Raw genomic sequence first — 25,836 nt, forward strand, 5'->3', positions numbered from 1 at the left:
AATGAGTGGCGCCAAATGAACTTGTATCTGTTTAAATTGGTCCACGCAGCGCTGGTGAGGATTGTTCACGCCGCGCTGCCCATTGGGTATCGCTAGGAAACACGTCCGCGCAGCGCTGGTGAGGATTGTTCACGCCGCGCTGCCCATTGGGTATCGCTAGGAAACACGTCCGCGCTGCGCTGGTGAGGATTGTTCGCGCCGCGCTGCCCATTGAGTGTCGCTAGGAAACACGTCCGCGCTGCGCTGGTGAGGACTGTTCGCGCCGCGCTGCCCATTGGGTGTCGCTAGGAAACACGTCCGCGCTGCGCTGGTGAGGATTGTTCGCGCCGCGCTGCCCATTGAGTGTCGCTAGGAAACACGTCCGCGCTGCGCTGGTGAGGATTGTTCGCGCCGCGCTGCCCATTGGGTGTCGCTAGGAAACACGTCCGCGCTGCGCTGGTGAGGATTGTTCGCGCCGCGCTGCCCATTGAGTGTCGCTAGGAAACACGTCCGCGCTGCGCTGGTGAGGATTGTTCGCGCCGCGCTGCCCATTGGGTATCGCTAGGAAACACGTCCGCGCTGCGCTGACGAATCGGCCGCGCGGCTCGTACCATTGAACCGCGCAGATGACATGTCAGCGCGGCGCGAGCACTGTAAACTTCCGCTGTCTCGTTCCACTTTTGGTTTGTTTGGCTTCCCATAAATATGTCGTTATAACGAGATAAGTTTTCTGTTTTTTTTTCTTCTCACCTTTTTTTTTTTTTTTTTTTTTTTTTTTTTAATATAATGGAGTAAAATAACATACATTTGAAGAATGCGGTCGTTTTGAATCCAATGTTTGAACTGCCGAGGACGTTTTGAGTTCTGCACTCAAAGAAAAATCTGCAACATTTCATTTTTAGTAAGCCCTTGCTGTGACACAAATGCGGATTTTTTGAAGAGTTTTATCATTATTATTACTTTTATTGCATCGTCTAATCCATGTATCTCCTTTGGTTTTATTTTTTAATTATTTATTTTAGGTTTTGAAGGACGCATGACGTCACAGCTGCGAATGCGGAAGTGAAGCGCACAACAACAAGAGATTGAGGAAAACGAAACAGAACCAGGAATCAGACTAAAAAAGAACAATGTTGCACGAATTTAGATGAAATCGACATTGTTTAAAACAACAAGAGGAACGAGGCTTTTTCGAAAGGTATTGATAATAAATTCATAGTATTAAATGCAATAAGTATCTCTGTGTTATCATAGCAGCATGTTTTAGTAAACAAATATCCCTTATTAATGAGATCGCGACCGGTAAAATCAAATTAAATGAATTGTATTGAGTAAATTTTGTAAATAAACGTTGATGTAGCCTGGAGAAAGGCTAGTCTGAAAGATTTAAATAGTTCAAAACGAAAGATTTATGAATGGATGATGAGTATATGGATGCTAAATTGTGTGACATTTACATCACTGACACCAAGACAACATAATTAGTAGTTGATAATTTGAACTATAGATTGAATGAGATCCCGTCCTGTGAAATCAAACAGATGAATGATTGCTTGTTATTAATGATGACTTGAAAGTTTACCAAATGGTCATACTTGTGTATTTGCTTTACAGATGCACTGTGTGGCTACCGAAAAACATCTGGAGAGCCCAGGGGTCCTCCAGAAGCCTCCTGATGAGGAATCATGTGAGGAGGAAATGGACACATCAGAGGCAAAGTGGCACTGGTTTTACCTTGCAGAGTGTGGCGTCTGGCACATGTTTGAAGTATGTACTGCGCTTTATAAATCTGCAGTCTAATATGAACTGCAAAGTTCCCTTTTTGCTGATCACGTCATGCTGTTTTCCTTTTCACTACAGGAAGTTCCGAGCACAGGGTGTTCTGTCACCAATGAGCAAATTGAACAATACTTCTGCAAGAATCAGCATGCTTCAATGGACTTCTATACTGCTAAATATACCTATAAATTAGACTTTTCTGGTCAGTTACAGCAAAGCATAGATTTGTGATTGCTAGATTTGTGGTAATAAATTCCATGAGGGCCGTGATATGCATCTTTACTGTCATTTTCTCAACTCTTATCATGTCACTAGCTATGAAACAAGTCAATGTGACTACTGGAAAAGAAAGGCCAATCAAAAGGGCATTGCATTCAGCTACTGACTTTAGGTAAGCTTATTTATACAAATTTCATTATTATAACATTTATATTGTAATGTTTTAAATTATTTATTACATTCAATAAAATAGTGTATTTTTAAAATTTTGTGTTTCACAGATTTATCTGCGATAACCCAGCTCTTCCTGTACCCAGTCACTGGGAAAGAGTTAATACTGAGGAACCCTATCAGGTAAAAAAAAAGAAGAAAAAATGTTAAATTAATGACACAGAATGAATTTTAACTGCACTACACTTAATTTTTTCATCATCCGCTTCTTGTGGTGTGCCTCAGGGATCCGTTTTGGGACCTTTATTGTTTTTCCTTTATATGCTTCCTTTGGCCTACATTTTTCAGAAATACAATATTTCTTATCACTGCTATGATGACAATTCTCAGTTTTACCTTCCAGTAAGGCTTGACACCGCTGTTTCTTTTGTTTTTTTATGCAAATTGAATGGATGGAGGAACGCTAGAATAGGGGAAATCCTAGCATTCCTCCATTGGCTTTAAAATTCTCATGTTTGTATAAGAGGCAATGTCTGGCTATGCACCAAAATATATAATTATGTGCTTTATTCCAGCTTATTGCTCTATGCAGAGATACGTTTGAGTACAAAGAAGTGGCCCGTTTATATGAGAGAACCATGAGCCAGTCCATCAGATCCATTCAGAGAATACAGAACCTGGATTTGTGGGAGTTTTTCTGCAGGTTGACTCATTTTCCGATATTATATTCCAATTTTCCATATCACACATATTACAAGCAAATAATTTTAAATGTTTTTAAGCACTTCATTTATGATAAAATCAAACTTGAATATAAATATATTATTTAAAAAAAATGGTAATATATTACAGGAAAAAGGCCCAGCTGAGAAAGATAAAACATGCAGTAAACGTTGAAGAAAAGATGCTTTTTCACGGAACTGGCCACAGTAACATACAGGCCATATGTACATACAACTTTGATTGGCGTCTCACAGGAAGTCATGGTGACGTCTATGGGAAAGGTACAGTGCATGAGTCTTTTTGCATTAGGGGATGATACTCATGTCAGTCCAAACCTTTCATTGAACACAAAAAGTGACGCTTTGAAGAATGTTCACGCTGCTCTTTTATATACAGTGACGGAATGGATGTGGATAAGGGCTTTTTCAATCTGCCATGGTCACCGTCCACTTTCATTTAGGGGAAAAGAACATCTTAAACGTATGCATATAAATGATTAAAAATGTATTTTATTTCCACATATTAAAAAAAAAATACAAATTTCGAAAGACATGATGTAATGTAAATAATGACTTTTATAAAAATGTATAAATTAGAGCCCGATTTTGAAGGATTCTGAAGTCCGATACCGATACAAATATTTATTGGTTTTAAAATCCGATATTCCGATATATCGGCCGATATTTGTTTTAAATTATTATTTCAGAAACGCGCAACAAATCGTAAAACATACATTTTCAATATAACAGGCCAAGGAGAGATGATACGTCTCATTGCTATAACTGTCACGCGCTATTAAAGAAATTTACATTGTCAAAAGTTAAAAGGACTGCACTGTAACAACATAACGTAACTATTACTAGCTAATTCCGCTTAACTCTCTCGGCTTATTTAACAACAGCAAAACTGGACATGATAGTCACAAATTGTGTCACGCTTATTTGAGTTAAGAGAACTGATGGGGATGTTCTTTTAATTATTTTTCAAGCAATGTATGTCTCGTGACCAACTCAACGAGTGTAGAGTGCCCTCTGGTGGACAAACTATACAACTCCAACACTCATGACATGGTTCAAGCGTGTTTCGTCCGTTTTTATTTTATTTTTGAAATATTCATTTATCGGCCATTATAACTGCCGATACCGATAGTTTGAAAAATGCCTAATATCGGCCTGCCGATATATCGGTCTGGCTCTTTTATAAATGTGTTGTTTGGAAGTCCATTTTTTCCACATAGTCCACAAGTCACTTAATTTTTGTCGTAATTATAAGATAAAAAGGTCGCTATTATATCATAAGTCAATTGACTCGTCGTAAAGGTACTTTGGTTATTTGTAAACATTTTACTACTGTTTAAATGTCATTATAGAAACATTTTACACTGTATACATAATTTTTTTTGTCTTCACAGGAAGCTATTTTGCACGCGACGCAAGATATTCCAGCAAGTTTTGCCATTCGACTAGCAAGCATAACTTTATCCTACAGAGACATGGTATGGCGCCCGCTATTTTCCAGAGTGACCCGCCTTACAAGTGCATGTTCCTGGCCCGGGTTCTAGTTGGGGAATACACACTGGGTCACCCCCAGTATTGCAGACCTCCTTCTAAAGACACAAGCATTGCCAACTTTTTCGACAGCTGTGTGGATGACATGATAAACCCTAAGATCTTCGTTATATTCGACAGCAACCAGATCTATCCGGAATACCTGATTGAATTTTACTGATATCAAAGACCTAAAGAAAGTCAGCATAAACTTTGTTAACGGATCTTACCGTACCGTGGAGTTGTGGGAGTTTTAGAGCAGAGTGCTGTAACCGTGTTGAGGACGGTTACTGCAAAAGTGCCTTTGCAGAAAAACTATGAAATATATAATAATGTACTGTGACTAGGGGGATGAGTATATAAATATATATATATGAGTAATATATTTATTGTTTAAATGGATTATAGATGTTTTTCATAACATGTATTTAAATGTTGAACTGGGAACCAGTTTTACTCTTAATTTTTTTTTTTAACAGCCATAACATGTATTAGAAAAAAGAAAAAAATATTGGCAAAAATTGATTCCATAAAGATTATTAGTCTTATAATTCCATAATTCTACCTCTTGTCTGTTCTGCTGTGTGGTTTCTTCCCAATCGTTTTCAATTTATGAATTTTGAGTATGACGGTGTTAAATAATTTGAATTCCTTACAGCCTGATCACACTGAAATCACGTTACAAAGAATCTGATACCCATCAGATTTCTCTCCATATACAGCACGATTCGAATTCAAAATGTTATGTTCAAAGTGATCACTATATTCTATGTCACATATGGGGAAGAAAAATCAACTCGGGCAACACTAAGCTTTTTTGCCTCTAAATTAGAGTACAGTATATCAAGAATTTGTGAATCTCAAAGGTGCCTGGATCACATTCTCTGTGCATGTTGGTTGGGATAATCTAATGGAATACTGGCTTTTGATAGTACTTTACAATCAACAATGCGCAGTACATACTTGCTGTTACACGTAAAAGTATGCCAGTTGGGAAAGCAGCCATGATCAAATGAATGAAAAGCAGACAATATAGAATGCAACAAAACAAAATGAAACATGTTTTTTTATATGGAAATTTCATGTCTTTTTGGTTTAGTAGAACATGGTTGGAATTCCTGGTCTATTATCATATGACTTTTTACTAAATAGTTGCCTATACAGAGTTACACTTTTATTCCTCCTCTCAATGAGAGACTAATTAGTAAATAATCATTGATCATATTTTAGTTTTATAAACAGCATATGTCTACTTGTAAAATACTGCATGCATATATATATATATAAAAAATGAAATTCGAATAACTTATTCCTGTTTCTGTTCTTTTTAAAAACATATATAAAGCATATTATGTATGTGACGGGTCACTCCATTCTACTGTTGCTGCTACACATCACCACGGACAATCTCTTGGATCAGGTTTCTTTATTGCTGAAACACAGTATGACAGTGTTGAATCTTGGTTCAGCAATTAGATCTCGGGACAACAATCCATTATCTCTTCATATACAGTGTGGGTTAAATGCTATACAGATACAGGAATGTATTTGTGCTAGTTACAAATGTATATGATACTTCTAATGGGGTATAAACCAAATTAGATATCAAACATATTCACAACAAAAATGCATAGACTTGCATGTCTATGAAATAAAATAAAACTGTGTGATCGTATAGTGGTTTTAGAATATTTAGGCTGAATTATAATCCCTACATACTACATACAGTACATTTCAGCATTACAATCATGAAACTGCTTGATCCATTTTATATTATATTGAAATAACAAAATAAGGAACATTATCATTGCAAACACAGCAGTCGAGCACATGTTCGACTAATCTCAAAACTACCACGCTGGTCTGCAAGATAACTAAACTCGATTTGCATACAACAAATAACATGACAATAAAATCGTTTACACAACATTAGATTATTACCTGAAACACAGTATGACAGTGTTGAATCTTGGTTCAGCAATTAGATCTCGGGACAACAATCTAAATAGCATGTAAAGCAAGTGACAATTAGCACGCTAGTTCACGTGTAAATTTGCTTGGTCGCAAATCTCTAAAACATGGCTTTACACGACACATAAATCATCAAATAAACTCAAAATGGTTAACTGAAATCATTATAAGTACATTGTGTGACAAAATACGAGACATATGTACTTAGAATTATAAGAAAACATTGATTGTCCCAGACCTCCCAAATTGCGTGACTTACCCATTATCTCTTCATATACAGTGTGGGTAAGTACAACGCGATTTCCACAGTCATACTGAATCAAACTGCCCCCAGATGGCGTAGTTGCATCACTTTTAATATAATTTAACTAGCAACTCTTTTTACTCCGTTACATACACCCCCCTTAAATTATGTTAAAATTGGGCAACATCCATGAAAATCTGGTAGACAGAAAGAAAGGAAAGAACCAAAAACAAAATAAAAAAAATGTGTATCCCGAGCACTGATGTAACAAAATCTCAATATCAAAAATCCTTCCATAAGAAGTGCGTAAACACAGGGTGGTACCAAACCCCGTATTTATCACAGAGAAACAGAGATGCCATCTACACCTCACAGTGTTGTACATAACTTTGCCCTTACAGTTTGGATAATGTCAGGAAATAATCACGGATCACAGATCAGGCTGACAATGAGGGAAAGGAAAAAAAAAAAACAAGAGCAAAGTCTAATTGAACATACTAAACTCCCATCGACACTGCAATGAAACTAAATGCAGACCCTAAAATGGGTTCAGTATTCCCCAACAATCTTTGGCCTGACATCTCACAAATAAGCCTATTTGGATTCCTAACACGTCTTCCACATCTGGTGACAACTGAAGGGGCTTGTGTGTTAGGAGGGTGCGCACAAACAACTTGGTCTGGTCTAACCTCCACTAGATGAGAAGTGTCACTAAGGGCAACAGATCTATCAACAGGTAAGTGTGCAATGTCGTATACTAGGTCTGGTGACTTGTCAGTGTGTTCATGAGTGATTTGGTCAGATACAGAGTCTTCAAGAACAATGTCCTGCTGTATATCTGACTGATCATCTCCAGAGGCATCTGCGGATAAGGCCTTCTCAACGTCTTCCTCAGAAACACTCTCACTCTCCACTTCCGCTAAGACCGGCGACTGCATGAGCCAGTTCATGGTGCGCGTCTGAGAATCCTCCTTATCAGCCACTTCCACAGAGCCCTGTGCACCAGCACAACAGTTATCAGACTGTGACTCCTCAAGGGATTCCAGGTTCCCTTCCTGTCCAGGGAATGTCAGGAAATCTACAGGGAGCAGCAGGTTTCTGTGTACGACTTTTTCCTTCCCTGTGACAGTATCTCTGATTCGGTACACATTGACTGTGGATCTCACAGACACCACATCGTAAGGAGTTGAGTCCCACCTGTCTGCGACTTTCCTCTTTCCTTTCTCGCCACGTTTGGCCAGCAATACGCGGTCGCCCAGAGCCAACGGTATTCCTCTGACCTTTCGGTTGTATATTTTGGCATGACGGGCTTGTTCTCCTGTTGCATTCTTTTGGGCAATCCGCGCTGCTTCAGATAAATCCCTCTTAAGGTTGTGCACGAACTCATGGTGGCTGACAACATTGGCGTCCTCCAGAACATGGTGAAACATGATATCAACAGGCAAGCGTGGGATCCGCCCAAACATCAGGAAAAACGGTGCAAAGCCTGTCGTCTCATGCACCGTGCAATTATAACAGAAGGTCAGCATTTGGAGCATCTGTGGCCACCTGGACTTGCACTTTGGAGGAAGGGCTCTTATCATGCCTCCAAGAGTTCTGTTGAACCTTTCCGCAATGCCATTGCCCATGGGATGATACGGAGTCGTATGGGATTTGTGCACACCTGCCATCTCCAGTAGATCTTTAAGAAGCCGGCTCTCAAAGTTAGCTCCTTGATCTGAATGGATTCTTTTTGGGAACCCATAGATGCAGAAAAATTTATCCCAAAGGCATCGGGCAACTTGTTTTGCAGACTGGTTGCGACAGGGGAAAGCAAGAGCTAGCTTTGAGAAATGGTCTGTGACAACAAGAACATCAGTAGTCTTCTTGTCACCCAATTCCGCTGTCCAAAAATCGATGCAAATCAGTTCCATGGGAGCTGAGGTACGGATATTCTCGAGAGGAGCTCGGGCGTCTGGCTCAGGAGTTTTCCCTAAGATACATCTCTGACAGTGCTTCACATAACTCACAATATCTCTCTGCATGCCTGTCCAAAAAAATCGTTCACTGGCCAGAGAGAGTGTTCTTGAGCGGCCCTGGTGACCAGCTATATCATGAACTCCATGAAGCACTTGTTGTTTCAAAGCTTCTGGGGTGACAAACTGAAAGATCTTCCTGTCCATGTGACGGTCCCTCTTCACTCTGTAGAGGAGTCCATTGCGCACCCTCAACTTCTTCCAGTGTTTCAACAGCCTGAGTACTGGGCTCGGCTCACCTGCTCTCTCGCGACCATTTGGCTTCCTATGCCGCTGTACATACAAGAGGACTCTGCTGACTACAGCATCTTGCTGTTGTAGATTGTGCAATTGGCTGAGTGGAATGGCAATGGATGGATCTTCCCCAGGCAGTTGCAGTGACTCTGGGCCTGTGCAAAACAGCTGAGAGACCCCCCCAGTGCGATGGGCATCCATGACTGCTGACACCTCCTCAGCACTGATCGCACCTCCAAAAGGCAAACAGGGATCCGGTTCGGGACTCAGTACTTCATCAACATGGTCATCGGTAGTCTGAACAGCTTGACAATTGGTAGTCATCCGAAAAGCATCTTGCACTGTGCCGGTGACAACTCCATTGACTTCATTCAACAGAGACAAGTAAGGCTGTTTCATCAAACGATGACTCACACAGGACTGGACAAAAGGTTCGCGGCTTAGGGCATCTGCAACGGTATTCTTCGGTCCTGGGACATACTTCAAATCAAAGTCATATGCAGCTAGTTTCGCCACCCACCTCTGCTCACATGCATCTAACCTGGGTTTTGTTAGAATGTATGTCAAAGGGTTGTTGTCAGACCATGCAGTGAAGTGCACACCTTTTAGCCAGTGGGAGAACTTGTCACATATAGCCCACTTCAAGGCAAGGAATTCTAATCGATGCGCTGGGTAGTTCAATTGGGCATGTGACAGTGTTTTGCTAGCAAAGGCTACTGGCCTTGCAACCTCTTCACCAGGCTGAAGCTGGGAGATGACCGCACCAATCCCATCAAACGAAGCGTCTACTGCCAGGATGAATGGCTTCCCAAAGTCAGGATGGGCTAACGTCACAGTGTGTAACAGATCATGCTTTAAAGTATCAAAGGAATCCTGACACTCGGGGGTCCAGTCTTCTGGCGTGAGCTTCACAGGACTGCAGGACTTTTTCTTAGGTTTCCTTCCTCTCTGAGCTTTCCCCCCATTGTTCTGTTCTGAGATGAGCTTGAAAAGGGGTCTGGCCTTAGCCGAACACGCTGCAATGAAATGTTGATAGTATAGCACCATCCCTAAGAAGGACCGAATCTTCTTCTGCGAAGGAGAGACCCTGTCACTGTCCATCAGATCAGACACTTGTATCCGGCCAATGGCTTCCACCTTTCCAGGGTCTGTCTGCACTCCCGACTCAGTGATGACATGGCCCAGAAACCTTACTGTTCTCCGCAGAAAGTAGCACTTTTTCGGAGCCAACTTGAGGTTGTTGTTCTTCAAACGAGAAAAGACCATCTCCAAACGCTCAAGTGCTAGCTGTTCAGTAGGAGCAAAGACCATGAGATCATCCAGGTAACATAGGAGACTGGTGAAATTCTCATCTCCGAAAATGGAAAGCATCATTCGCATGAATGTTGCTGGACTGTTTGACAGGCCTTGAGGCATCCGGTTGTATTCATGAAGACCAAAGGGGGAGGAGAAAGCAGTATACTTCCTATGGTCTTCATGTAAAGGCACATTGTAAAACCCAGAGGTCAGGTCCATGGTAGAAAAGTAGACATTTCCGCCAAGTGCAGCGAGAGCATCGGCCTGGTGAGGCAGTGGGTGTGCGTCCTTAACTGTCCTTGCATTAAGCCATCTAAAGTCCGTGCAAATGCGCAGATCTCCATTTTTCTTCCACACAAGAACAAGTGGCGACGCATACTCACTGTTGGATTTACTAATAATGCCCCTTTCTTCCATATCATTGAGAGCTGTTCTTAGCTTTTCATAGTGATTTGGCGGCACTCTGCGGTAAGGCAGGCGGAATGGCTTTTCATCCACCAAATGTATCTTGTGCACAAAGTCAGATGCCTCTCCACAGTCCAACTTGTGCCGCGAAAAGATTGTCTCATATCTCTCAATGATCTGCAAGAGCCTGTCTGTCCACACATCAGAGACTTCACATGCATCCAGATCCAGGTCATGAAGACCAAGCTCATCCAATGCTTTCTTAATATCTCCTCTGGACCTTGTCGTAGAAGCACCTGCCACAGCTTGGGAGGAAACTTGAACGCTGTCAGGCTGAGATAAGTCTTCGGCAGCGATGCAGGGAGACACATCTGCTAATTTTGTGTTTCTCTTTAACACTACCAGCTCAGCAGTGGGGTTCATGATCTTCACTGGCAGCCATCTGTCGCCCCACATCGGTGTAACAACTCTACCAACCAAAACCTTTCCTGGCCTGCATCTTGATTGAGTTGGTTCTACAACCACTGTGCTGCCTGCTGATATAGGTGCCGATGCAGGCAGTTTGCCCCACACAAGATGCTCACTCTCCGGTTGTAGAGTCACACACTGTTGCAGCTTCAGCGTACCAACCTTGACAGGTATTGTGTCACCTCTCCATTTCTCCATATTTGAAAGAACAGAGAAGAAGTGATGACAATCCTCATCAATGCCACCACTAGGTTCAGACATCAACCGCCAATAGCTGTCAGACTTTCTCATGAAATGAAGGATCTTCTTAATAGCATTGCTACCCAATATCACTTCATCAGTCTGGCCAGGCACCACAAGCATTGGGATGACCATTTTGCAATCGTACACCACCACATCCACATCATATATGGCTTTAGGTGTGACTTGTTGACCGCCACATCCGATAATGATGATCCCATCAGCAGAATATTTTCTCAGGCCTGAGTTATGCTGCAAGAGGCGTGCTTCTGCTGCTTCGCTCAGTGTGCATGCCATGGAACCACTATCTATCATTGCTTTCAGAGTTATGTTCGCTGCTGAGATAGTGGTATAGAACAAACTATCAGACCTCTGTATTTTATGTAGGCCTTGAAATACAATGGTTGTGCTTGGGGATACTTTGGAACTGAATGACTGGTATAGTGACTCAAAATCATCTGTATCGTCAGTAGGAGGCTCACAAACAGGGTCTGCACTGTCCTCCTCTTGATGCAGACCCATCAGTTTCCCGACTGAGCGGACATCTGTGCTGGGCAGTTGTGTCTAGAGTGGTCAGGTGAATGGCACAGGAAGCAGAGATTCCTGTCACGACAGTGAGTCAAGGCAGAATGTGCAGCATCACCACATACAGCGCACGGCATGATATTCAGACCCTCAATCCTGGGAAGTCTAGGCTTGAACACCCTATTTGACATGGCCTGGGGAGGAGTAGCTCTCTGGCGTAGAATTTTTTCTAACATTGTGATGACGCGGTCAAGAGCAGGGGACTCAGTCAAGTTGGCTGCATGAAGGTCTTGTCTGTCAGGTGAAGACACACCAGCACACTGCATTTCAACCTTGTTCACGTGAACCTTTTCGTTGGGTCTCTTATCCACAGCAGAGGCAGTGCCCTTAGAGCGAATCTCAGTGTGATATTCATCTAGCACATCTTGGACCTCTTCAACAGACCACTTATCTATTGTCTTTGACCTGAACGTCAAGGCAAGTTCTCTGGATGGACAATTTTTGATAAACATGCGCGTCACTTCCAGGGCAGGGGAGTCTAGTGTTTTACCCTGTTCTTTAAGCCGGTCAGCAGCAACATCCGCAGCTTGATGGAGCCGTAGCCAGTAATCATATGCACCCTCATCACTCTTTGGCAGTGTAGTGTAAAAGTCTGCTAGGGGGAGCGGTGAACAGGGGACAGCAGCAAAATGTTTACGGAGGATACCATAGATGGCCTCCGGGTTCTCAAGCACTTTAATTCCACTGTTCCTCATCCCAAACCTCACCACATCTTTTGCTTTGCCTCTGAGATGCGTGAGTATTTCTTCTGCCTGTTGCTCTACTCTGATATTTATTTTCTTTATGTAGCACCTCATTAAGTCTTCCCACTCATGAACATTCACAGTGTCTGTGCTATCTCCTCTGAAGGTTGGAGGCTCCTTCACCTTCCTGTGAGGTACCAGTTGGACTTGAGTCAAGTCCAGACTCTGCGTGGATGTGTTAGTGGGTGCACTGAGCATGTGTGCTGTGCTAGGCGTGGACACTGCTTGTGTTGGGCTGAGGTGCGCGATAACGCTATCTGCCAGTTGCTGACCAACAGTCCTTATTATGTCACTCATTTGACTCACTATGTCAGGTAACAGGGGAGTAGAAATAGGGGTGGACGTATCAACAACTTGTGCATGTGGTGCATGTTCAGTGTAGTGATTCTGGGAAGAAAATCCGACCCCACTAGCTATAGGGGCCGCTGCAGCAATCTGACTATCCCCCACGACATGAACGTCACCTCCCTGACCAGGACTATCAAAGTCCAAAAAAATCGGATTGCCCCTCCCCCTACCAATGCCTTCACCAAAAGGTGTGCTGATATACCCTTGTCTGTAGCTCATATTGGCATATCATGAAGCATCAAACAATCAGTAAATTCAAACAAATAGTGTCATTCAATCAGTAAAAACAAACTGAATTGAAATATAGTCAGAAAAGACTAGCAAAGAAAAATGTTTCAATAGGCTAAATAAAGGCAACTGAGGCCTAATACTAATGTCCGAAACGATATGCTGTCCACCTGGCAGCGTGATGAAGCCGTCCAGTAGAATGGTCCCGGGTCGGGGTGAAGATCCAACTTCAAATCGATGAGTCACGGCACCAATGTGACGGGTCACTCCATTCTACTGTTGCTGCTACACATCACCACGGACAATCTCTTGGATCAGGTTTCTTTATTGCTGAAACACAGTATGACAGTGTTGAATCTTGGTTCAGCAATTAGATCTCGGGACAACAATCCATTATCTCTTCATATACAGTGTGGGTTAAATGCTATACAGATACAGGAATGTATTTGTGCTAGTTACAAATGTATATGATACTTCTAATGGGGTATAAACCAAATTAGATATCAAACATATTCACAACAAAAATGCATAGACTTGCATGTCTATGAAATAAAATAAAACTGTGTGATCGTATAGTGGTTTTAGAATATTTAGGCTGAATTATAATCCCTACATACTACATACAGTACATTTCAGCATTACAATCATGAAACTGCTTGATCCATTTTATATTATATTGAAATAACAAAATAAGGAACATTATCATTGCAAACACAGCAGTCGAGCACATGTTCGACTAATCTCAAAACTACCACGCTGGTCTGCAAGATAACTAAACTCGATTTGCATACAACAAATAACATGACAATAAAATCGTTTACACAACATTAGATTATTACCTGAAACACAGTATGACAGTGTTGAATCTTGGTTCAGCAATTAGATCTCGGGACAACAATCTAAATAGCATGTAAAGCAAGTGACAATTAGCACGCTAGTTCACGTGTAAATTTGCTTGGTCGCAAATCTCTAAAACATGGCTTTACACGACACATAAATCATCAAATAAACTCAAAATGGTTAACTGAAATCATTATAAGTACATTGTGTGACAAAATACGAGACATATGTACTTAGAATTATAAGAAAACATTGATTGTCCCAGACCTCCCAAATTGCGTGACTTACCCATTATCTCTTCATATACAGTGTGGGTAAGTACAACGCGATTTCCACAGTCATACTGAATCAAACTGCCCCCAGATGGCGTAGTTGCATCACTTTTAATATAATTTAACTAGCAACTCTTTTTACTCCGTTACATGTATAACATATTGACCCAACATATTCATCCATAAAAATGCACACTCGGCCAAAATGCTTTTACTAAACACTGCGGATGCACTTGTTTACGCATGTATGGCATTTACAACTTTCCACGTGACTTTGGTGACACAATGATCGCCTGGTGTGGTTTGTTCACATTCTACCAGTAAGTTTCAATTTCTCTGCTACTCGCACGTCACTGAAGTGCATTATGACGATGTGAGATTTTCATGGGTGCGCCGTTTAGTGCGTATTTATATTGATAAACAGTCTAGAAATATGGGTTTCTAGTTGAGTTTTCACTTAAAACCACTTTCTCATGTTGTAGTTAATTTTACCTGTTAAAAATGTTAGGTGAGTTTGCTCGTTTGACACTGGAGGATGAAGTGGAATATATGGACACATCTGAAACGCAATGGCACTGGTATTACAAGGCAAATTGTGGTGTCTGGCACAGAGTTGAGGTAATATCTTATTTATACAGTGTGTTCCATTGCAACTGATAGCCTTCATAATATATTGCAAATGTTTGTTGTAGGATGACCCAGAAAATGTTATGTTCAGTGATGATTTGGAGAGATATTACCTCAGAAACCCACAAGGGGTTATAAACACGACTGCGGCTGGAGTTCAGATAGAGATCAACTTTGCAGGTAAACAGTTTCTACAGATGACAACCTTGAAATCATATCTAGGGGGAATAACTTAAGACATTTTTAACTACTAGCTGCAGAAGGCTAGCAATATGTAAATCAAATAACGTTAACTACATAGCCTTGTTGTATTATACACCCTTGACAGATCTCATGAGCAGTGTAATGCATTACAATTTTATGTTACTCCCTTAAAAAGTAACTAAATGTGTTACTTTTTAAGAAAAGTGGTGCGTTACTTTAGCGTTACTCACTTGGGCTCGTTTCGGTTTTTTTAAAATAACAAAACTTATTTTGGGGCAAATGTAAAGGCCCTTTCAGACCAAAATTGAAATAAAATGTAAATTCACGTGTGTACAGTGTGCAACTGGATTGCAGTAGAAGAAAGTTTAACACTTACTTCACCAATAAAAACAAAATAAATCTAAAGTAATCTCTGCTTATGGTTTAACTGATTCATCGAAGGTCAGAATCAAGTACATTGATCAATAAAGTGAAATGAAATGCAAAAAAAGCATTTTATTTAACATTTATTTTTGCAGGTTTGTATTCTGATTTTGCGTTTCACTTATTTAACTCATTTTGAGGAATACTGAATCATTGTGCAAGTTAGAGGCGTAAATATTAGTCTAGACTAGGCCTACAATAACCATCTTGTTTTAACAACGCCTCGGCACTTCTGATTTTTCTCAGCATGGGGAGCTGTCAGTCATGGGGAAACAAAGTAACATTTTTTGTTGTAAATTTAAAAGTAACAAGTTACTTTACTAGTTACTTGATAAAAGTAATCTGATTACATAACTCGAGTTACTTGTAATGCGCTACCCCCAAAACTGCTCATAAATGTTTCAGAATATCAATATCTAAACTGATATCATTATCGGTCATTGTTTTATTTTTTATTAATAATATGTGTGAAAATTTAGCAAGGACACAGTCCAACTTAAGAACTGGGAAAACAAGGCAGATTAAACGCTCATTTCTGACTGACATTGGCTTCAGGTGAGATATTTTTAAGTCATTATTATTTTTTTTTTTTTCAGAAAAAAAATAGATTTGGACACTTAAGCCACATGTTTTAAGCAACAAATTTGACAAAAAGAAACAGTTTGGGAATGAAATCATAAAAAACAATGGATATACTGTATAAATTTAGAGAAACGTTGGTGAAATTAATACTTCTACTTCATGGTGCATTCATTCCATTTCTCTTTCAACGAAACAAAGAGAAGCCAACCTTATAAGAAGTATGTTTTGTGTGACAGATGCAAATGTGATGACATTGCTCAATCTCCACCAGCACACTGGGAGGATTTCGATCCCAAAAAACCTTATGAGGTGACAGCAAGTGCTTATAATATAGATTCTCTTCTTTTTTTACAGTCTATGGGTTGTGGGAACGATGACTTTCTCTTTGAAAATGACTGTCTCTTATCCCAATCAGTTAATCTCTCTGAGAAAAGATAACAGCGAATATCAGAAGATGGAGAGATACGTCAGGGATGTCGGCTTACTGCGTGATACAATGATCCTATCCATCAAAAGAATACAAAACGTGGATCTTTGGGAATTGTTTTGTAGGTAATAAGAATGTATGGCTCCATCTAGGTCCTAAATGCCTAAAACAAAATAAATAAATGACTAAAACTAATCCTGATGCGTATATTCTTCATGCTATCGTTTTACTTTGAAAAAAAATAATTCTCATTTATAAAATGCATTGCCCGAATTTTTGGATTCTCAGGAAAAAAACCCAGATGATGAGGATAAAAGGACAATCAGATATCGAAGAGCAAATGCTGTTTCACGGCACAAGCGCGAAAAACGTGCACTCTATTTGCACGTTTAATTTCAATTGCCGACTATCAGACAAGAGGAGAAGGGGACACGTATTAGGGAAAGGTGGGTCGTGGTTCTGATATTTTTTTTTAGTTCTTTTCACATTTAAAAAAAAAAAGTTTATAACAACAACTGATTTTATTTTTGTTGCAGGAACCTACTTTGCGAAACACGCATCCTTAGCTACCAGATATAGTGAAGCCAAAAGTACCAAAGTAATGCTGATCGCCCGTGTTCTCGTCGGGAAGTACAAAACAGGCCATCAAGATTATTGCACACCCAATGATGACCAAAACGAAAACATACATGATAGTTGTGTAGATGATGAAATCTGTCCAAGGATTTTTGTTATCTTTGATTCCAATCAGATATATCCCGAGTATGTGCTTGAATATCGCTGAAGATAAACGTATCACTGCAACAATGACTGCTGAAGAATTGGTGAAATGGGTGTAAAATGCCAGAATATATATTGATATAAAGGTATCTTTGGGGAAATATTTGGGATTTTATGCATTTTAGCGGAATTTTGCTGTTTTATTTTCATCCAGACACAGTAAAAGCATCAGAACCTCATATGTAGAAGGACGTTTCCTGCTACGCTTGGCCAAGTGTGTTCTCATTCGAATAAAAGAATTGAGAGAGAACAGATCTTCACAATCTTGATGAAATGAAGAGGATTTTATTTACATCATCAATCCAATCACATAATTGATCACCAAATGTTCATTTTGGGAGACACATATCCCCCCAAAAAAACAAAAAAAATGTGACAGTTACTTAAAATATTACTTGCCTCGTGAAGTGAGAACGAAGGACTTCCAAAATCAAGAATCAAATAAACGTATATTACTTAGCACCTCAATATCATGTTTTTTCTTACACTATCTCAAAGTGCATTCACTTCTAAATGTTCTGTATTCCTTAAAAGAAAAGCTCACCCAAAAATTTCAATTTCGACCAAATGTGACTTTTTTTTTCTTTCTTTTGTGGAATGCAAAACTGAGAAATTTTGAAAAATTTACCAGTCAATCTTTTCCATGCAAATATATTGAATTGGAACTAGAGTTGGAGCTTTTCAATTAATCAGTTACGGCAATAACAAAACCATTTGTTCAATAAATAATGAAATTCACTTTTGGGTGAACTACACTTTTTTATATCCACAATGTGTATTTTCTCAACGGAAGGGCTCATAAAAAGACTAAAGATTGTGTCATTTTTGCAATTCTGCTGGAACAGAATTCACACAGTGCTTTAAAATATAACTTACTCATCTCTCTGTGATTGGCTAACCAGGGAGATTCAGTCAAAGTAGTCTTCAATGTCAATATTAGGATTAAGAAGCTCTTCGCCATATCGGGATAAGTCCATTTGGTTGAGAATGAGGTTTTCGAAGGTTTCCTCCAGATCCGTCTCTCCGATAAGGACGGCCCCCATCATTCGGCCCCCTGTCAGAACCACCTTAACATATTCCTGCCCTTTTGTACAGCGCACAAGAAGCTCATGGTCAAATCCCAAACCCTGAGCATTAAACTTCCCAAGCAAAACCACCTTAAAAACAAACAGACAAACAACAGACATTAAACGGCTTGCTAAATGGATTGTCAATATTGAAAACTACTTTTGTGCAATTCATTAATTAATTTAGAATGCTGGGTAAATTCTAATCCAAATCTAGCAAACAGGCTGCATAATTTTGTATTATAATATTAATTAATTAATTATAATAAAAATAATGGTTACAAAATTATTTTAAAAAATCATGTAACTGAAAATTACCCATTAACATGTTCTGAGACAACATATGAAGGATTTACAAAAAACAACTGATGAATATTTTACAACGATTTAAATATCTTAATTTTTGTATTTATACAATATATTATACATGCACCTTAAAGAAGTTATTCACATTCAAATGAATTGTTTGATTTCTTTAAAGCTTTGTCACATTGCCATATTATGAACATTTAAAATATTTCTATTTCATAATAATCAATAGTTCTACATATTCAGGGACACTATGTGAAGCTTTGATGACTCCCTGTGCTTTTCCACCAAAAATAACCATTTGAAAGCAAAGAAATTAAGACAGTTATAAATATTAGTACTGTAATTTTGTTGTTCCTTTAAATTGATTAATTATTATTATTATTTATAATATTATTGTCACTATTAACTCATATTTTATTGTATAGTACTACTATAGTATTTCCTAATAGTATGTAACTTTACCAACTTTTTCACTGATATTAATTTCCATATCAAGTAAATTCTAGACCCAGACCGATATATCGGTCGGCCGATATTAGGCATTTTCCATAATATCGGTATCGGCAGTTATAATGGCGGATAAATGAATATTTAAAAAATAAAATAAAAATGGACGAAACACGTATGTGTAACATGTATGTTTTACAATTTGCAGTGTGATGTTATCTATTGCTAAATTATGGCTCATCATAGACTAGCTAACCACAAAGCTAGCTAATGCCACTATCATCAGTGGAAGACCGCTAACGTTAACATTAATGAGCTTGGAAACCACAATGAACTTTTTCTGCCTAAATAAAGTAATTATTACTGTATTTATAACTAGCATATCTCTAGTTACAGTCCCGGCATTGTAAAATGTAAGTTATACTTGCGAGGAGTGAACATTTAGACATAGAGAAAAAGTAGCAAACGTATCTTGTGCGGAAAAGTTACCTTTTCTTTTACACGTGTGTGAAATACAACAATATTTAATAAAAAAAAAAAATATCGGCCGATATCGGAATATCGGATTTTAAAACCCAAAAATATTTGTATCGGTATCGGCCTTAAAAATCCTTTATTGGTCAGGCTCTAAATTCCTTCTGTCATTCCATTTCGACTCAACTTAAATTCTGAATTGTCAAATTTAAGTCTTTTAGTCTAAGAATGAGACAATATATGAAATAAAAACAAGTTACCAACAAGAAAAGAGCACATTTTTAAAGAAACTCACCTTGTAGTTGAAGAACTTGGTGATGTGTGTGAACAGCTCAAAGCAGAAGTCCAGCTCTATTGGCTCCTCCAGCACATCTGCAGCCATACACCGCGCCGCGTACCAGCCCATCTGACGCGCCTGAGTCCACAATCGCATCTTCACCGAACAGGAGAGACCATTTAGAGAAGTTCATCTTCAATGCATTACAGTAAAGAGAATCACTGACCCAAAATCGTAAACCATTGTGTCTAGGATAGTATAGTGTGTGTTCTCATGTCAAAGAAGTATAAGATGCACAAATAGAGTAACTGAGGCGCAGTTGTACCTGTTGCCAGAGAGTGCTGGGCTTCCAGCCAGCAGTGCACACGTCACCAGCCGCATACACATCCTGTTCAGACGTCCGCATGTGATCATCCACTCTTAGACCATGATCTTCTGCAAGATCAAACTACAATGGGGAAAATATTAAATGCATAAGGGATTTAATAAATTGGGCCATTTGCGATTCATTTCATTGAGACAAGTAGCTCAATTTGCCAAAATGTACCCGACAAAAGTAGAAACACTGATAACACCACACCAATAATTCAAATTCTAGACCATTTTGTTTTTAAAGATTAATGTTTAGGTTACTAATGTAACCCCCGTTCCCCGAAGAAGGGAACAGGCATTATATTTTAGTTCGCTAGTCATATATATATATATACACACATATCGATTATGACTACTATTTTTCACATTTTATAATAATAATAGTAAAAATAAGGACAAAATCTAAATTTAAATTACTGAAAATATTGTGGTTTTGAAGATTTTACTATTCTACTATTCATGAAAATGTTCCAAGTGACTTTATAATTATAATATAATTATAATTTTAAGTTAATTTTTAACAAAAAAAATCCTATATTTACCATTAAGGATAATTAGACAATAGTATTTACTTTTAAATAAAAAATAATACTATTTATGATAACTTAATTTATATGAAAAAAATAATATATATATATATAGTATATACTTGTAGTATAGTATATAGTATAGTATATATATATATATATATATATAGTATATATATTATAGTATATACTATTGAAAAGTGAAATAAATGTGTCAATTCAGATGCATATTTATTTTACATTGTTGCCATGGAGAAAAGGTTCAGTGTTCGGCACGACACCTGTTGCGCTGACGATGAAATCACATCCATAAACCTTCCCATTGTTTAACTGGACATAAGCTGGCCACATCCCTATGGAAAGTAAGAAATATTTATATATATTTTTGCTGTAAAACACTGAGGGTTAATTTTTGTTCAACTGAATGATTTATTTCAAATAACCTAATTCAGATTTCTTTGTGCTGAGTTTGGACTGCAGAAACTCCTGTTGGGTGAAGATCTCATCAACCTCACACTCGTATTCTATATGGACTCCGCTGGAACTCTGAGAGATGGAAAAAAGAAAGAATGAGAATTAAGAGACAAAAGATTAATTTCATAATTTTAAGGTGGCTAATGTACAAATGCAAAAAAATGTACACAAACCTGCCCTGCTCCTCTAAATTCAATCCCTTCATGCCAATCTGGGCCCAAAGCACTGCCAAGCTCCCCTGAAGCCCCACTGTGACCTGCTATGAAACATAAACATGCGCAATTCAGATTTTCATGACCTTTAAATTGGCTGGGAATTGCTGAAAATATTCTGGGTTTTGAAGAAAGATGATGTTTTATAAAATGACAATATTATAAAATGTACAAAATAGCCACATATAATGAGTATATGACTTTTGACTAAGTGGTAGTGTACAGTACACACTGTATAATATACAAACATATTGTCTGAGCAGGAAATGGCATCTAACGTTAGGTTTTGTCATTTAATTGACAAAAGTAGCTCTAAATTCACCTAAATTTACATGTAAAATATATATCTTGCTTTGTATGGCATGCATGATATTCTACTGTATTTATTAAGGATGCACTGATAATACCAATCAGCTAATTACTAAAATTTGATAGTATTTTGTCTAAGGGGCCGTTTATATGACACCATTTTCAAAATAAATTAAAAAAACGTATGCGTTTTGACTATATTTACACGACAACAGCGTTTTGGCCACCTGAAATCAAACTTTTGAGAACGTTTCAAAAAGCACGTTTTTCTATCGTCTCCATATAAACTACTAAAAATGTGAATTTGTGAAAACGGTGACGTCATGCACATGCGCATATTACGCGTTCAGTCTATAGGCGCGTAGTGTTTCTTTACAAAGTGAGATCGCCAACTACTGGCCGGGTATGAATATTCTACCCTATCTCACGACCAATTCGTACGAGTGATTAAAAAGTGGCTAATTCGTACGAATTCATACGATTTGTCTAAACCCATGTGATGGTTAGGTTTAGGGGCGGGGTCAGGGGTAGGTCATTTGTACGAATTCATACGAATCGGCCAATTCGTTAATTATGTACGATTTAGCAAAATGAGTGAGGTCGTATGAATTGTTACGAATTAGCCACCTCGCAAAATTCGTACGAATTCCCGTGAGATCGGCTTGGAATATTACAGCACGTTTAGTCATTTACACTGATCCATTTGAACGGGGACCGTTTTGACAACTTGTCGCCTTTTCAAAAATACATTGTTGTTGTGTAAACGTACCCTTAAATTTTTTTTTAAATAAAACGACACTAAATTCAATGAATTCAAGTGAAATGTTATAATGTTTATTATAGTATATAACCGAATAAAACATTAATTTTGAGATCTTAGTTGACAACAGTGTGATTTAATGTAATTCTTGGTGTGTATTTTTTTAAAGATCTACTTCAAGTGCAAATTTAATTAAATTGTATTAATTATTAAATCAATTTATATTTTATTAGCGAGAAAACAGGCTTTTCCCCCTTTACTTTATAACAGTAGCACTCATATCCTTACGTTCCATCAAAACTGGCAGAAGAGGGCAGCAGTGCACACTGCGTGTGAGAATGTAAAGCAGTGTGTAAGGTGAATTCATACCTCCGGTCTTGTCAGTAGTGTAGCGTGACCTCTTGCATGGCAATGACCTTTCTTTCTTTTCAGTCTCCAGTGAGGGAATGAAAAACTGAGCGGCTCCCGCGTCAAAAAAAGTGTTTCCTATGGCTTTATCCTTTATAGCCCAGATCACCTCACAACCCTCGACTTCATACCTACAGTACAGCAAACAGACAGCCAGGTATTATAGAAGATCCTTCTCTATTTGGACATTGATTTTCAAACAAAAGTTTGGACACACCAAATCATCCTTTGATTGTTACTATTTTCCACAATATTCATAGAAAAATCACCAAAATATAAATCATTTAATCTTTGGATAAAAGTATTGTTAGTGTGTATAGTAAGTTTAAAGGTTGATACAAATACTTACACCAATTCTAACGCGATTCCTCCATTGCCGATGACGACTATCCGCTTCGCCTTTGATAAGCGCTTTTGGAAATCCTGTGAAAATAGCATATGTTGACACCTCAGCGTTATATTCATAAACACTCACCTAAAGGATTATTAGAAACACCATACTAATACTGTGTTCGACCCCCTTTCACCTTCAGAACTGAACCAGAACAGTAACTGAGCAGATTGTGAAATACTCTGGCACCAACAACCATGCCACGCTCAAAATTGCTTAAATCACCTTTCTTTCCCATTCTTCTGACATTCAGTTTGGAGTTCAGAAGATTGTCTTGACCAGGACCACACCACGCCATGTGATTTGCATTAATGAGAAATTTGTGTTCCTAATAATCCTTTAGGTGTAGGTTAGTGTACATACACTATCTACACAAAAGCTTTGCGACACATACCTGCCTTCTAAATACATGGACATTCATTTGGAGTTGGTGTGATTTAAATCTGTAATTAAGAGGTGTGTGATGTATATTCATTATTAATGAGCTCCAGTGTACCTGAGCACTGTCTGTGTCTCGTATGCCCAGCACATGAGGTTTGTCTTGGAGAAGCTTGGGTCTGCCTCCACTGCAGAGACACAACTTTTTATAATGGAACGTCTGGCCATTCTCTGCTTGTAAAAGCTGCAGAAATTGAGAGAGGGATTAATATTAAGATTTCAATATAGAAAAAGACAAAAGGTTTGTGTTTTAACATACGTGTTCCTTAGCTTGCAGGAGTTTGACTGCAGATTGTATGACTTTCAGATTGGGATACTTTTCTTCTAAAACACTAGATGGCTGTTCCTCGATATCAAATTCTTCTAAGGTCTTCGACACCTACATGGAGAAAGGTAATTGACAGATAACTTATAAAATATAGAATATATGTAATTAAAAGTTTTGACAATTATGAAATGGCAAATGAAGACATACTTAAATTAGTCAAAAAAGCATTTAATATACTGTAAATTTAAAATATAATACATTTTCGTGAAACCGTCAATGACAGGCAATTAAGTGTCTGAAAAAATAACATTCAGTTTGAATGTATGCATATTCTTTTAAAGAATATTATTTCTAAAATAAGCACTTTTAGTAAGTAAGTGACAATGATTAATATATTCATAAGTATATTCTTTCCATAATGGTTTTCTGGTTTAGCAAGTATGAACACATTTGTATTAGATTCATCACACTTTACCTTTTTTTTCACACCCTTTAACTGAAATTGAGTAGGCTATTTTATTTGTATTATTTTTAATATGTTAATTATTTATTTATTTTCAGGAATTTTTTTGAAGAAGAAGTTTACTTTTTTCCAGAATAAATGGACAAAGTGCTAATTGAAAAAGAAAAGAAAAAAACATTAAAAAAATGTTTATGTGTGAAATATCAAACCTGTTTGAAATTTATAACCGTCTTCACTAAGGGAGAGGCTGTCAGAAGATAAACTTCATCTGATGGGAACTGCGATGCGATCTGCAAAAGTTATGAGATTATAGTTACAATTACAACAGACAGATCAGCCATTAGATCATCAATTGTCGTTTTTTATTGTGTTCATACCTGTTCTGCACAAGTTACACCTGCGATTCCTCCACCTACGATGACAAACGTGACTTGTTTATCTGAAGCCATTGAACTTCAGCACATGTCTGGATCTCGAGCTACGAACTTATATCAGGCTAAACGAAACCACTATTGAGCTGCTCGGGTCTTGACTTCTCGATATCTTGTGGTCTCTGTCTCAGCTAGAATCATATTAATCACTTAAAAAAGAGCAATCTCATTCCGACTATATTTAGACAGACTGGACTTCCGTGTTTACCCTCTTTGGTCAGCTGACTACAGAACGCGTCGAGGGTCAAACAGTGTGCGCTACGATATACCAACGCAACGCATTAATCTTTTTTTTTTTTTTTTTTGCGTCTGTCCGTTCATCTTGTCAATGTTTATAAATATATATATATATATATATATATATATATATATATATATATATATATATATTAATTATTATTACATTCTAACCACCAACGCATTAATCCCCGCGCTGTTCACACACACTTACTGACATCATAAAGATTTTTAACCTTGTGGAATAAAGACATGCGTTCAGTTGTTTTGAATGTTCCTTTCTAGCCAACTTTAAATACAAAATACATTAAAAAATTACTGATTAGACTAGGCTATATGCTAATAATGAAAAAGGGCCACTTAAAGGGCAAAAAATGTTGTTATAGCTTTTGATATATACATATATATATATATTACAGTGCGAACATGTACTTAAGGTCAACTAATTTAAACTATAATACATTTTAAATTAATTTTAAATAACATGCAATTAAGTTCACAAAAACATTACATTCAGTGGGCATTTAGATCGGCTATATTATTTTAAAGTCTATTATTTCCATAATAAGAATTATTTTACAAGTTTAACATGTAGGCCTACAGTATACTTCTTTTTCAA

At 38.2% G+C, this 25,836-nt stretch overlaps 3 protein-coding genes across 4 annotated transcripts; 2 read left to right on the forward strand and 1 right to left on the reverse strand.

Moving 5' to 3' along the window:
• The first annotated feature begins 1,016 nt into the window (after positions 1–1,016).
• On the forward strand, positions 1,017–4,702 carry LOC120477166 (protein mono-ADP-ribosyltransferase PARP11). Its single transcript, XM_039668629.2, has 8 exons — positions 1,017–1,177; positions 1,594–1,746; positions 1,840–1,960; positions 2,074–2,149; positions 2,259–2,331; positions 2,724–2,851; positions 3,001–3,152; positions 4,283–4,702. Exons 1-8 carry the CDS (start codon positions 1,127–1,129, stop codon positions 4,597–4,599), a joined length of 1,071 nt encoding a protein of 356 aa, XP_039524563.2. The 5' UTR covers positions 1,017–1,126; the 3' UTR covers positions 4,600–4,702.
• A 9,935-nt stretch (positions 4,703–14,637) lies between these two features.
• LOC120477076 (protein mono-ADP-ribosyltransferase PARP11) lies at positions 14,638–17,702 on the forward strand. Of its 2 annotated transcripts, XM_039668471.2 has the most exons (7): positions 14,639–14,925; positions 15,000–15,114; positions 16,041–16,116; positions 16,380–16,452; positions 16,559–16,695; positions 16,859–17,016; positions 17,107–17,702. In XM_039668471.2, exons 1-7 carry the CDS (start codon positions 14,809–14,811, stop codon positions 17,352–17,354), a joined length of 924 nt encoding a protein of 307 aa, XP_039524405.2. In that variant the 5' UTR covers positions 14,639–14,808; the 3' UTR covers positions 17,355–17,702. The 2 variants fall into 2 exon arrangements, with proteins under 2 accessions (XP_039524406.2, XP_039524405.2); XM_039668472.2 differs by lacking the exon at positions 16,380–16,452 and having other exon boundaries at positions 14,638–14,925; positions 16,498–16,695.
• Positions 17,616–25,209, reverse strand: pyroxd1 (pyridine nucleotide-disulphide oxidoreductase domain 1). Its single transcript, XM_039668469.2, has 12 exons — positions 24,927–25,209; positions 24,759–24,839; positions 24,078–24,197; positions 23,877–24,002; positions 23,339–23,412; positions 22,951–23,120; positions 21,474–21,559; positions 21,270–21,372; positions 21,067–21,179; positions 20,253–20,375; positions 19,946–20,083; positions 17,616–18,507 (listed from the first exon to the last, which is right to left on the reverse strand). The coding sequence occupies exons 1-12, from the start codon at positions 24,996–24,998 to the stop codon at positions 18,259–18,261; spliced, it is 1,455 nt and encodes a 484-aa protein (XP_039524403.2). The 5' UTR covers positions 24,999–25,209; the 3' UTR covers positions 17,616–18,258.
• Between the last annotated feature and the right edge of the window lie 627 nt (positions 25,210–25,836).

Source organism: Pimephales promelas, chromosome 24, assembly GCF_988280905.1.
Source record: "Pimephales promelas chromosome 24, fPimPro1.hap1.1, whole genome shotgun sequence".
NCBI classification, from domain to species: domain Eukaryota; kingdom Metazoa; phylum Chordata; class Actinopteri; order Cypriniformes; family Leuciscidae; genus Pimephales; species Pimephales promelas.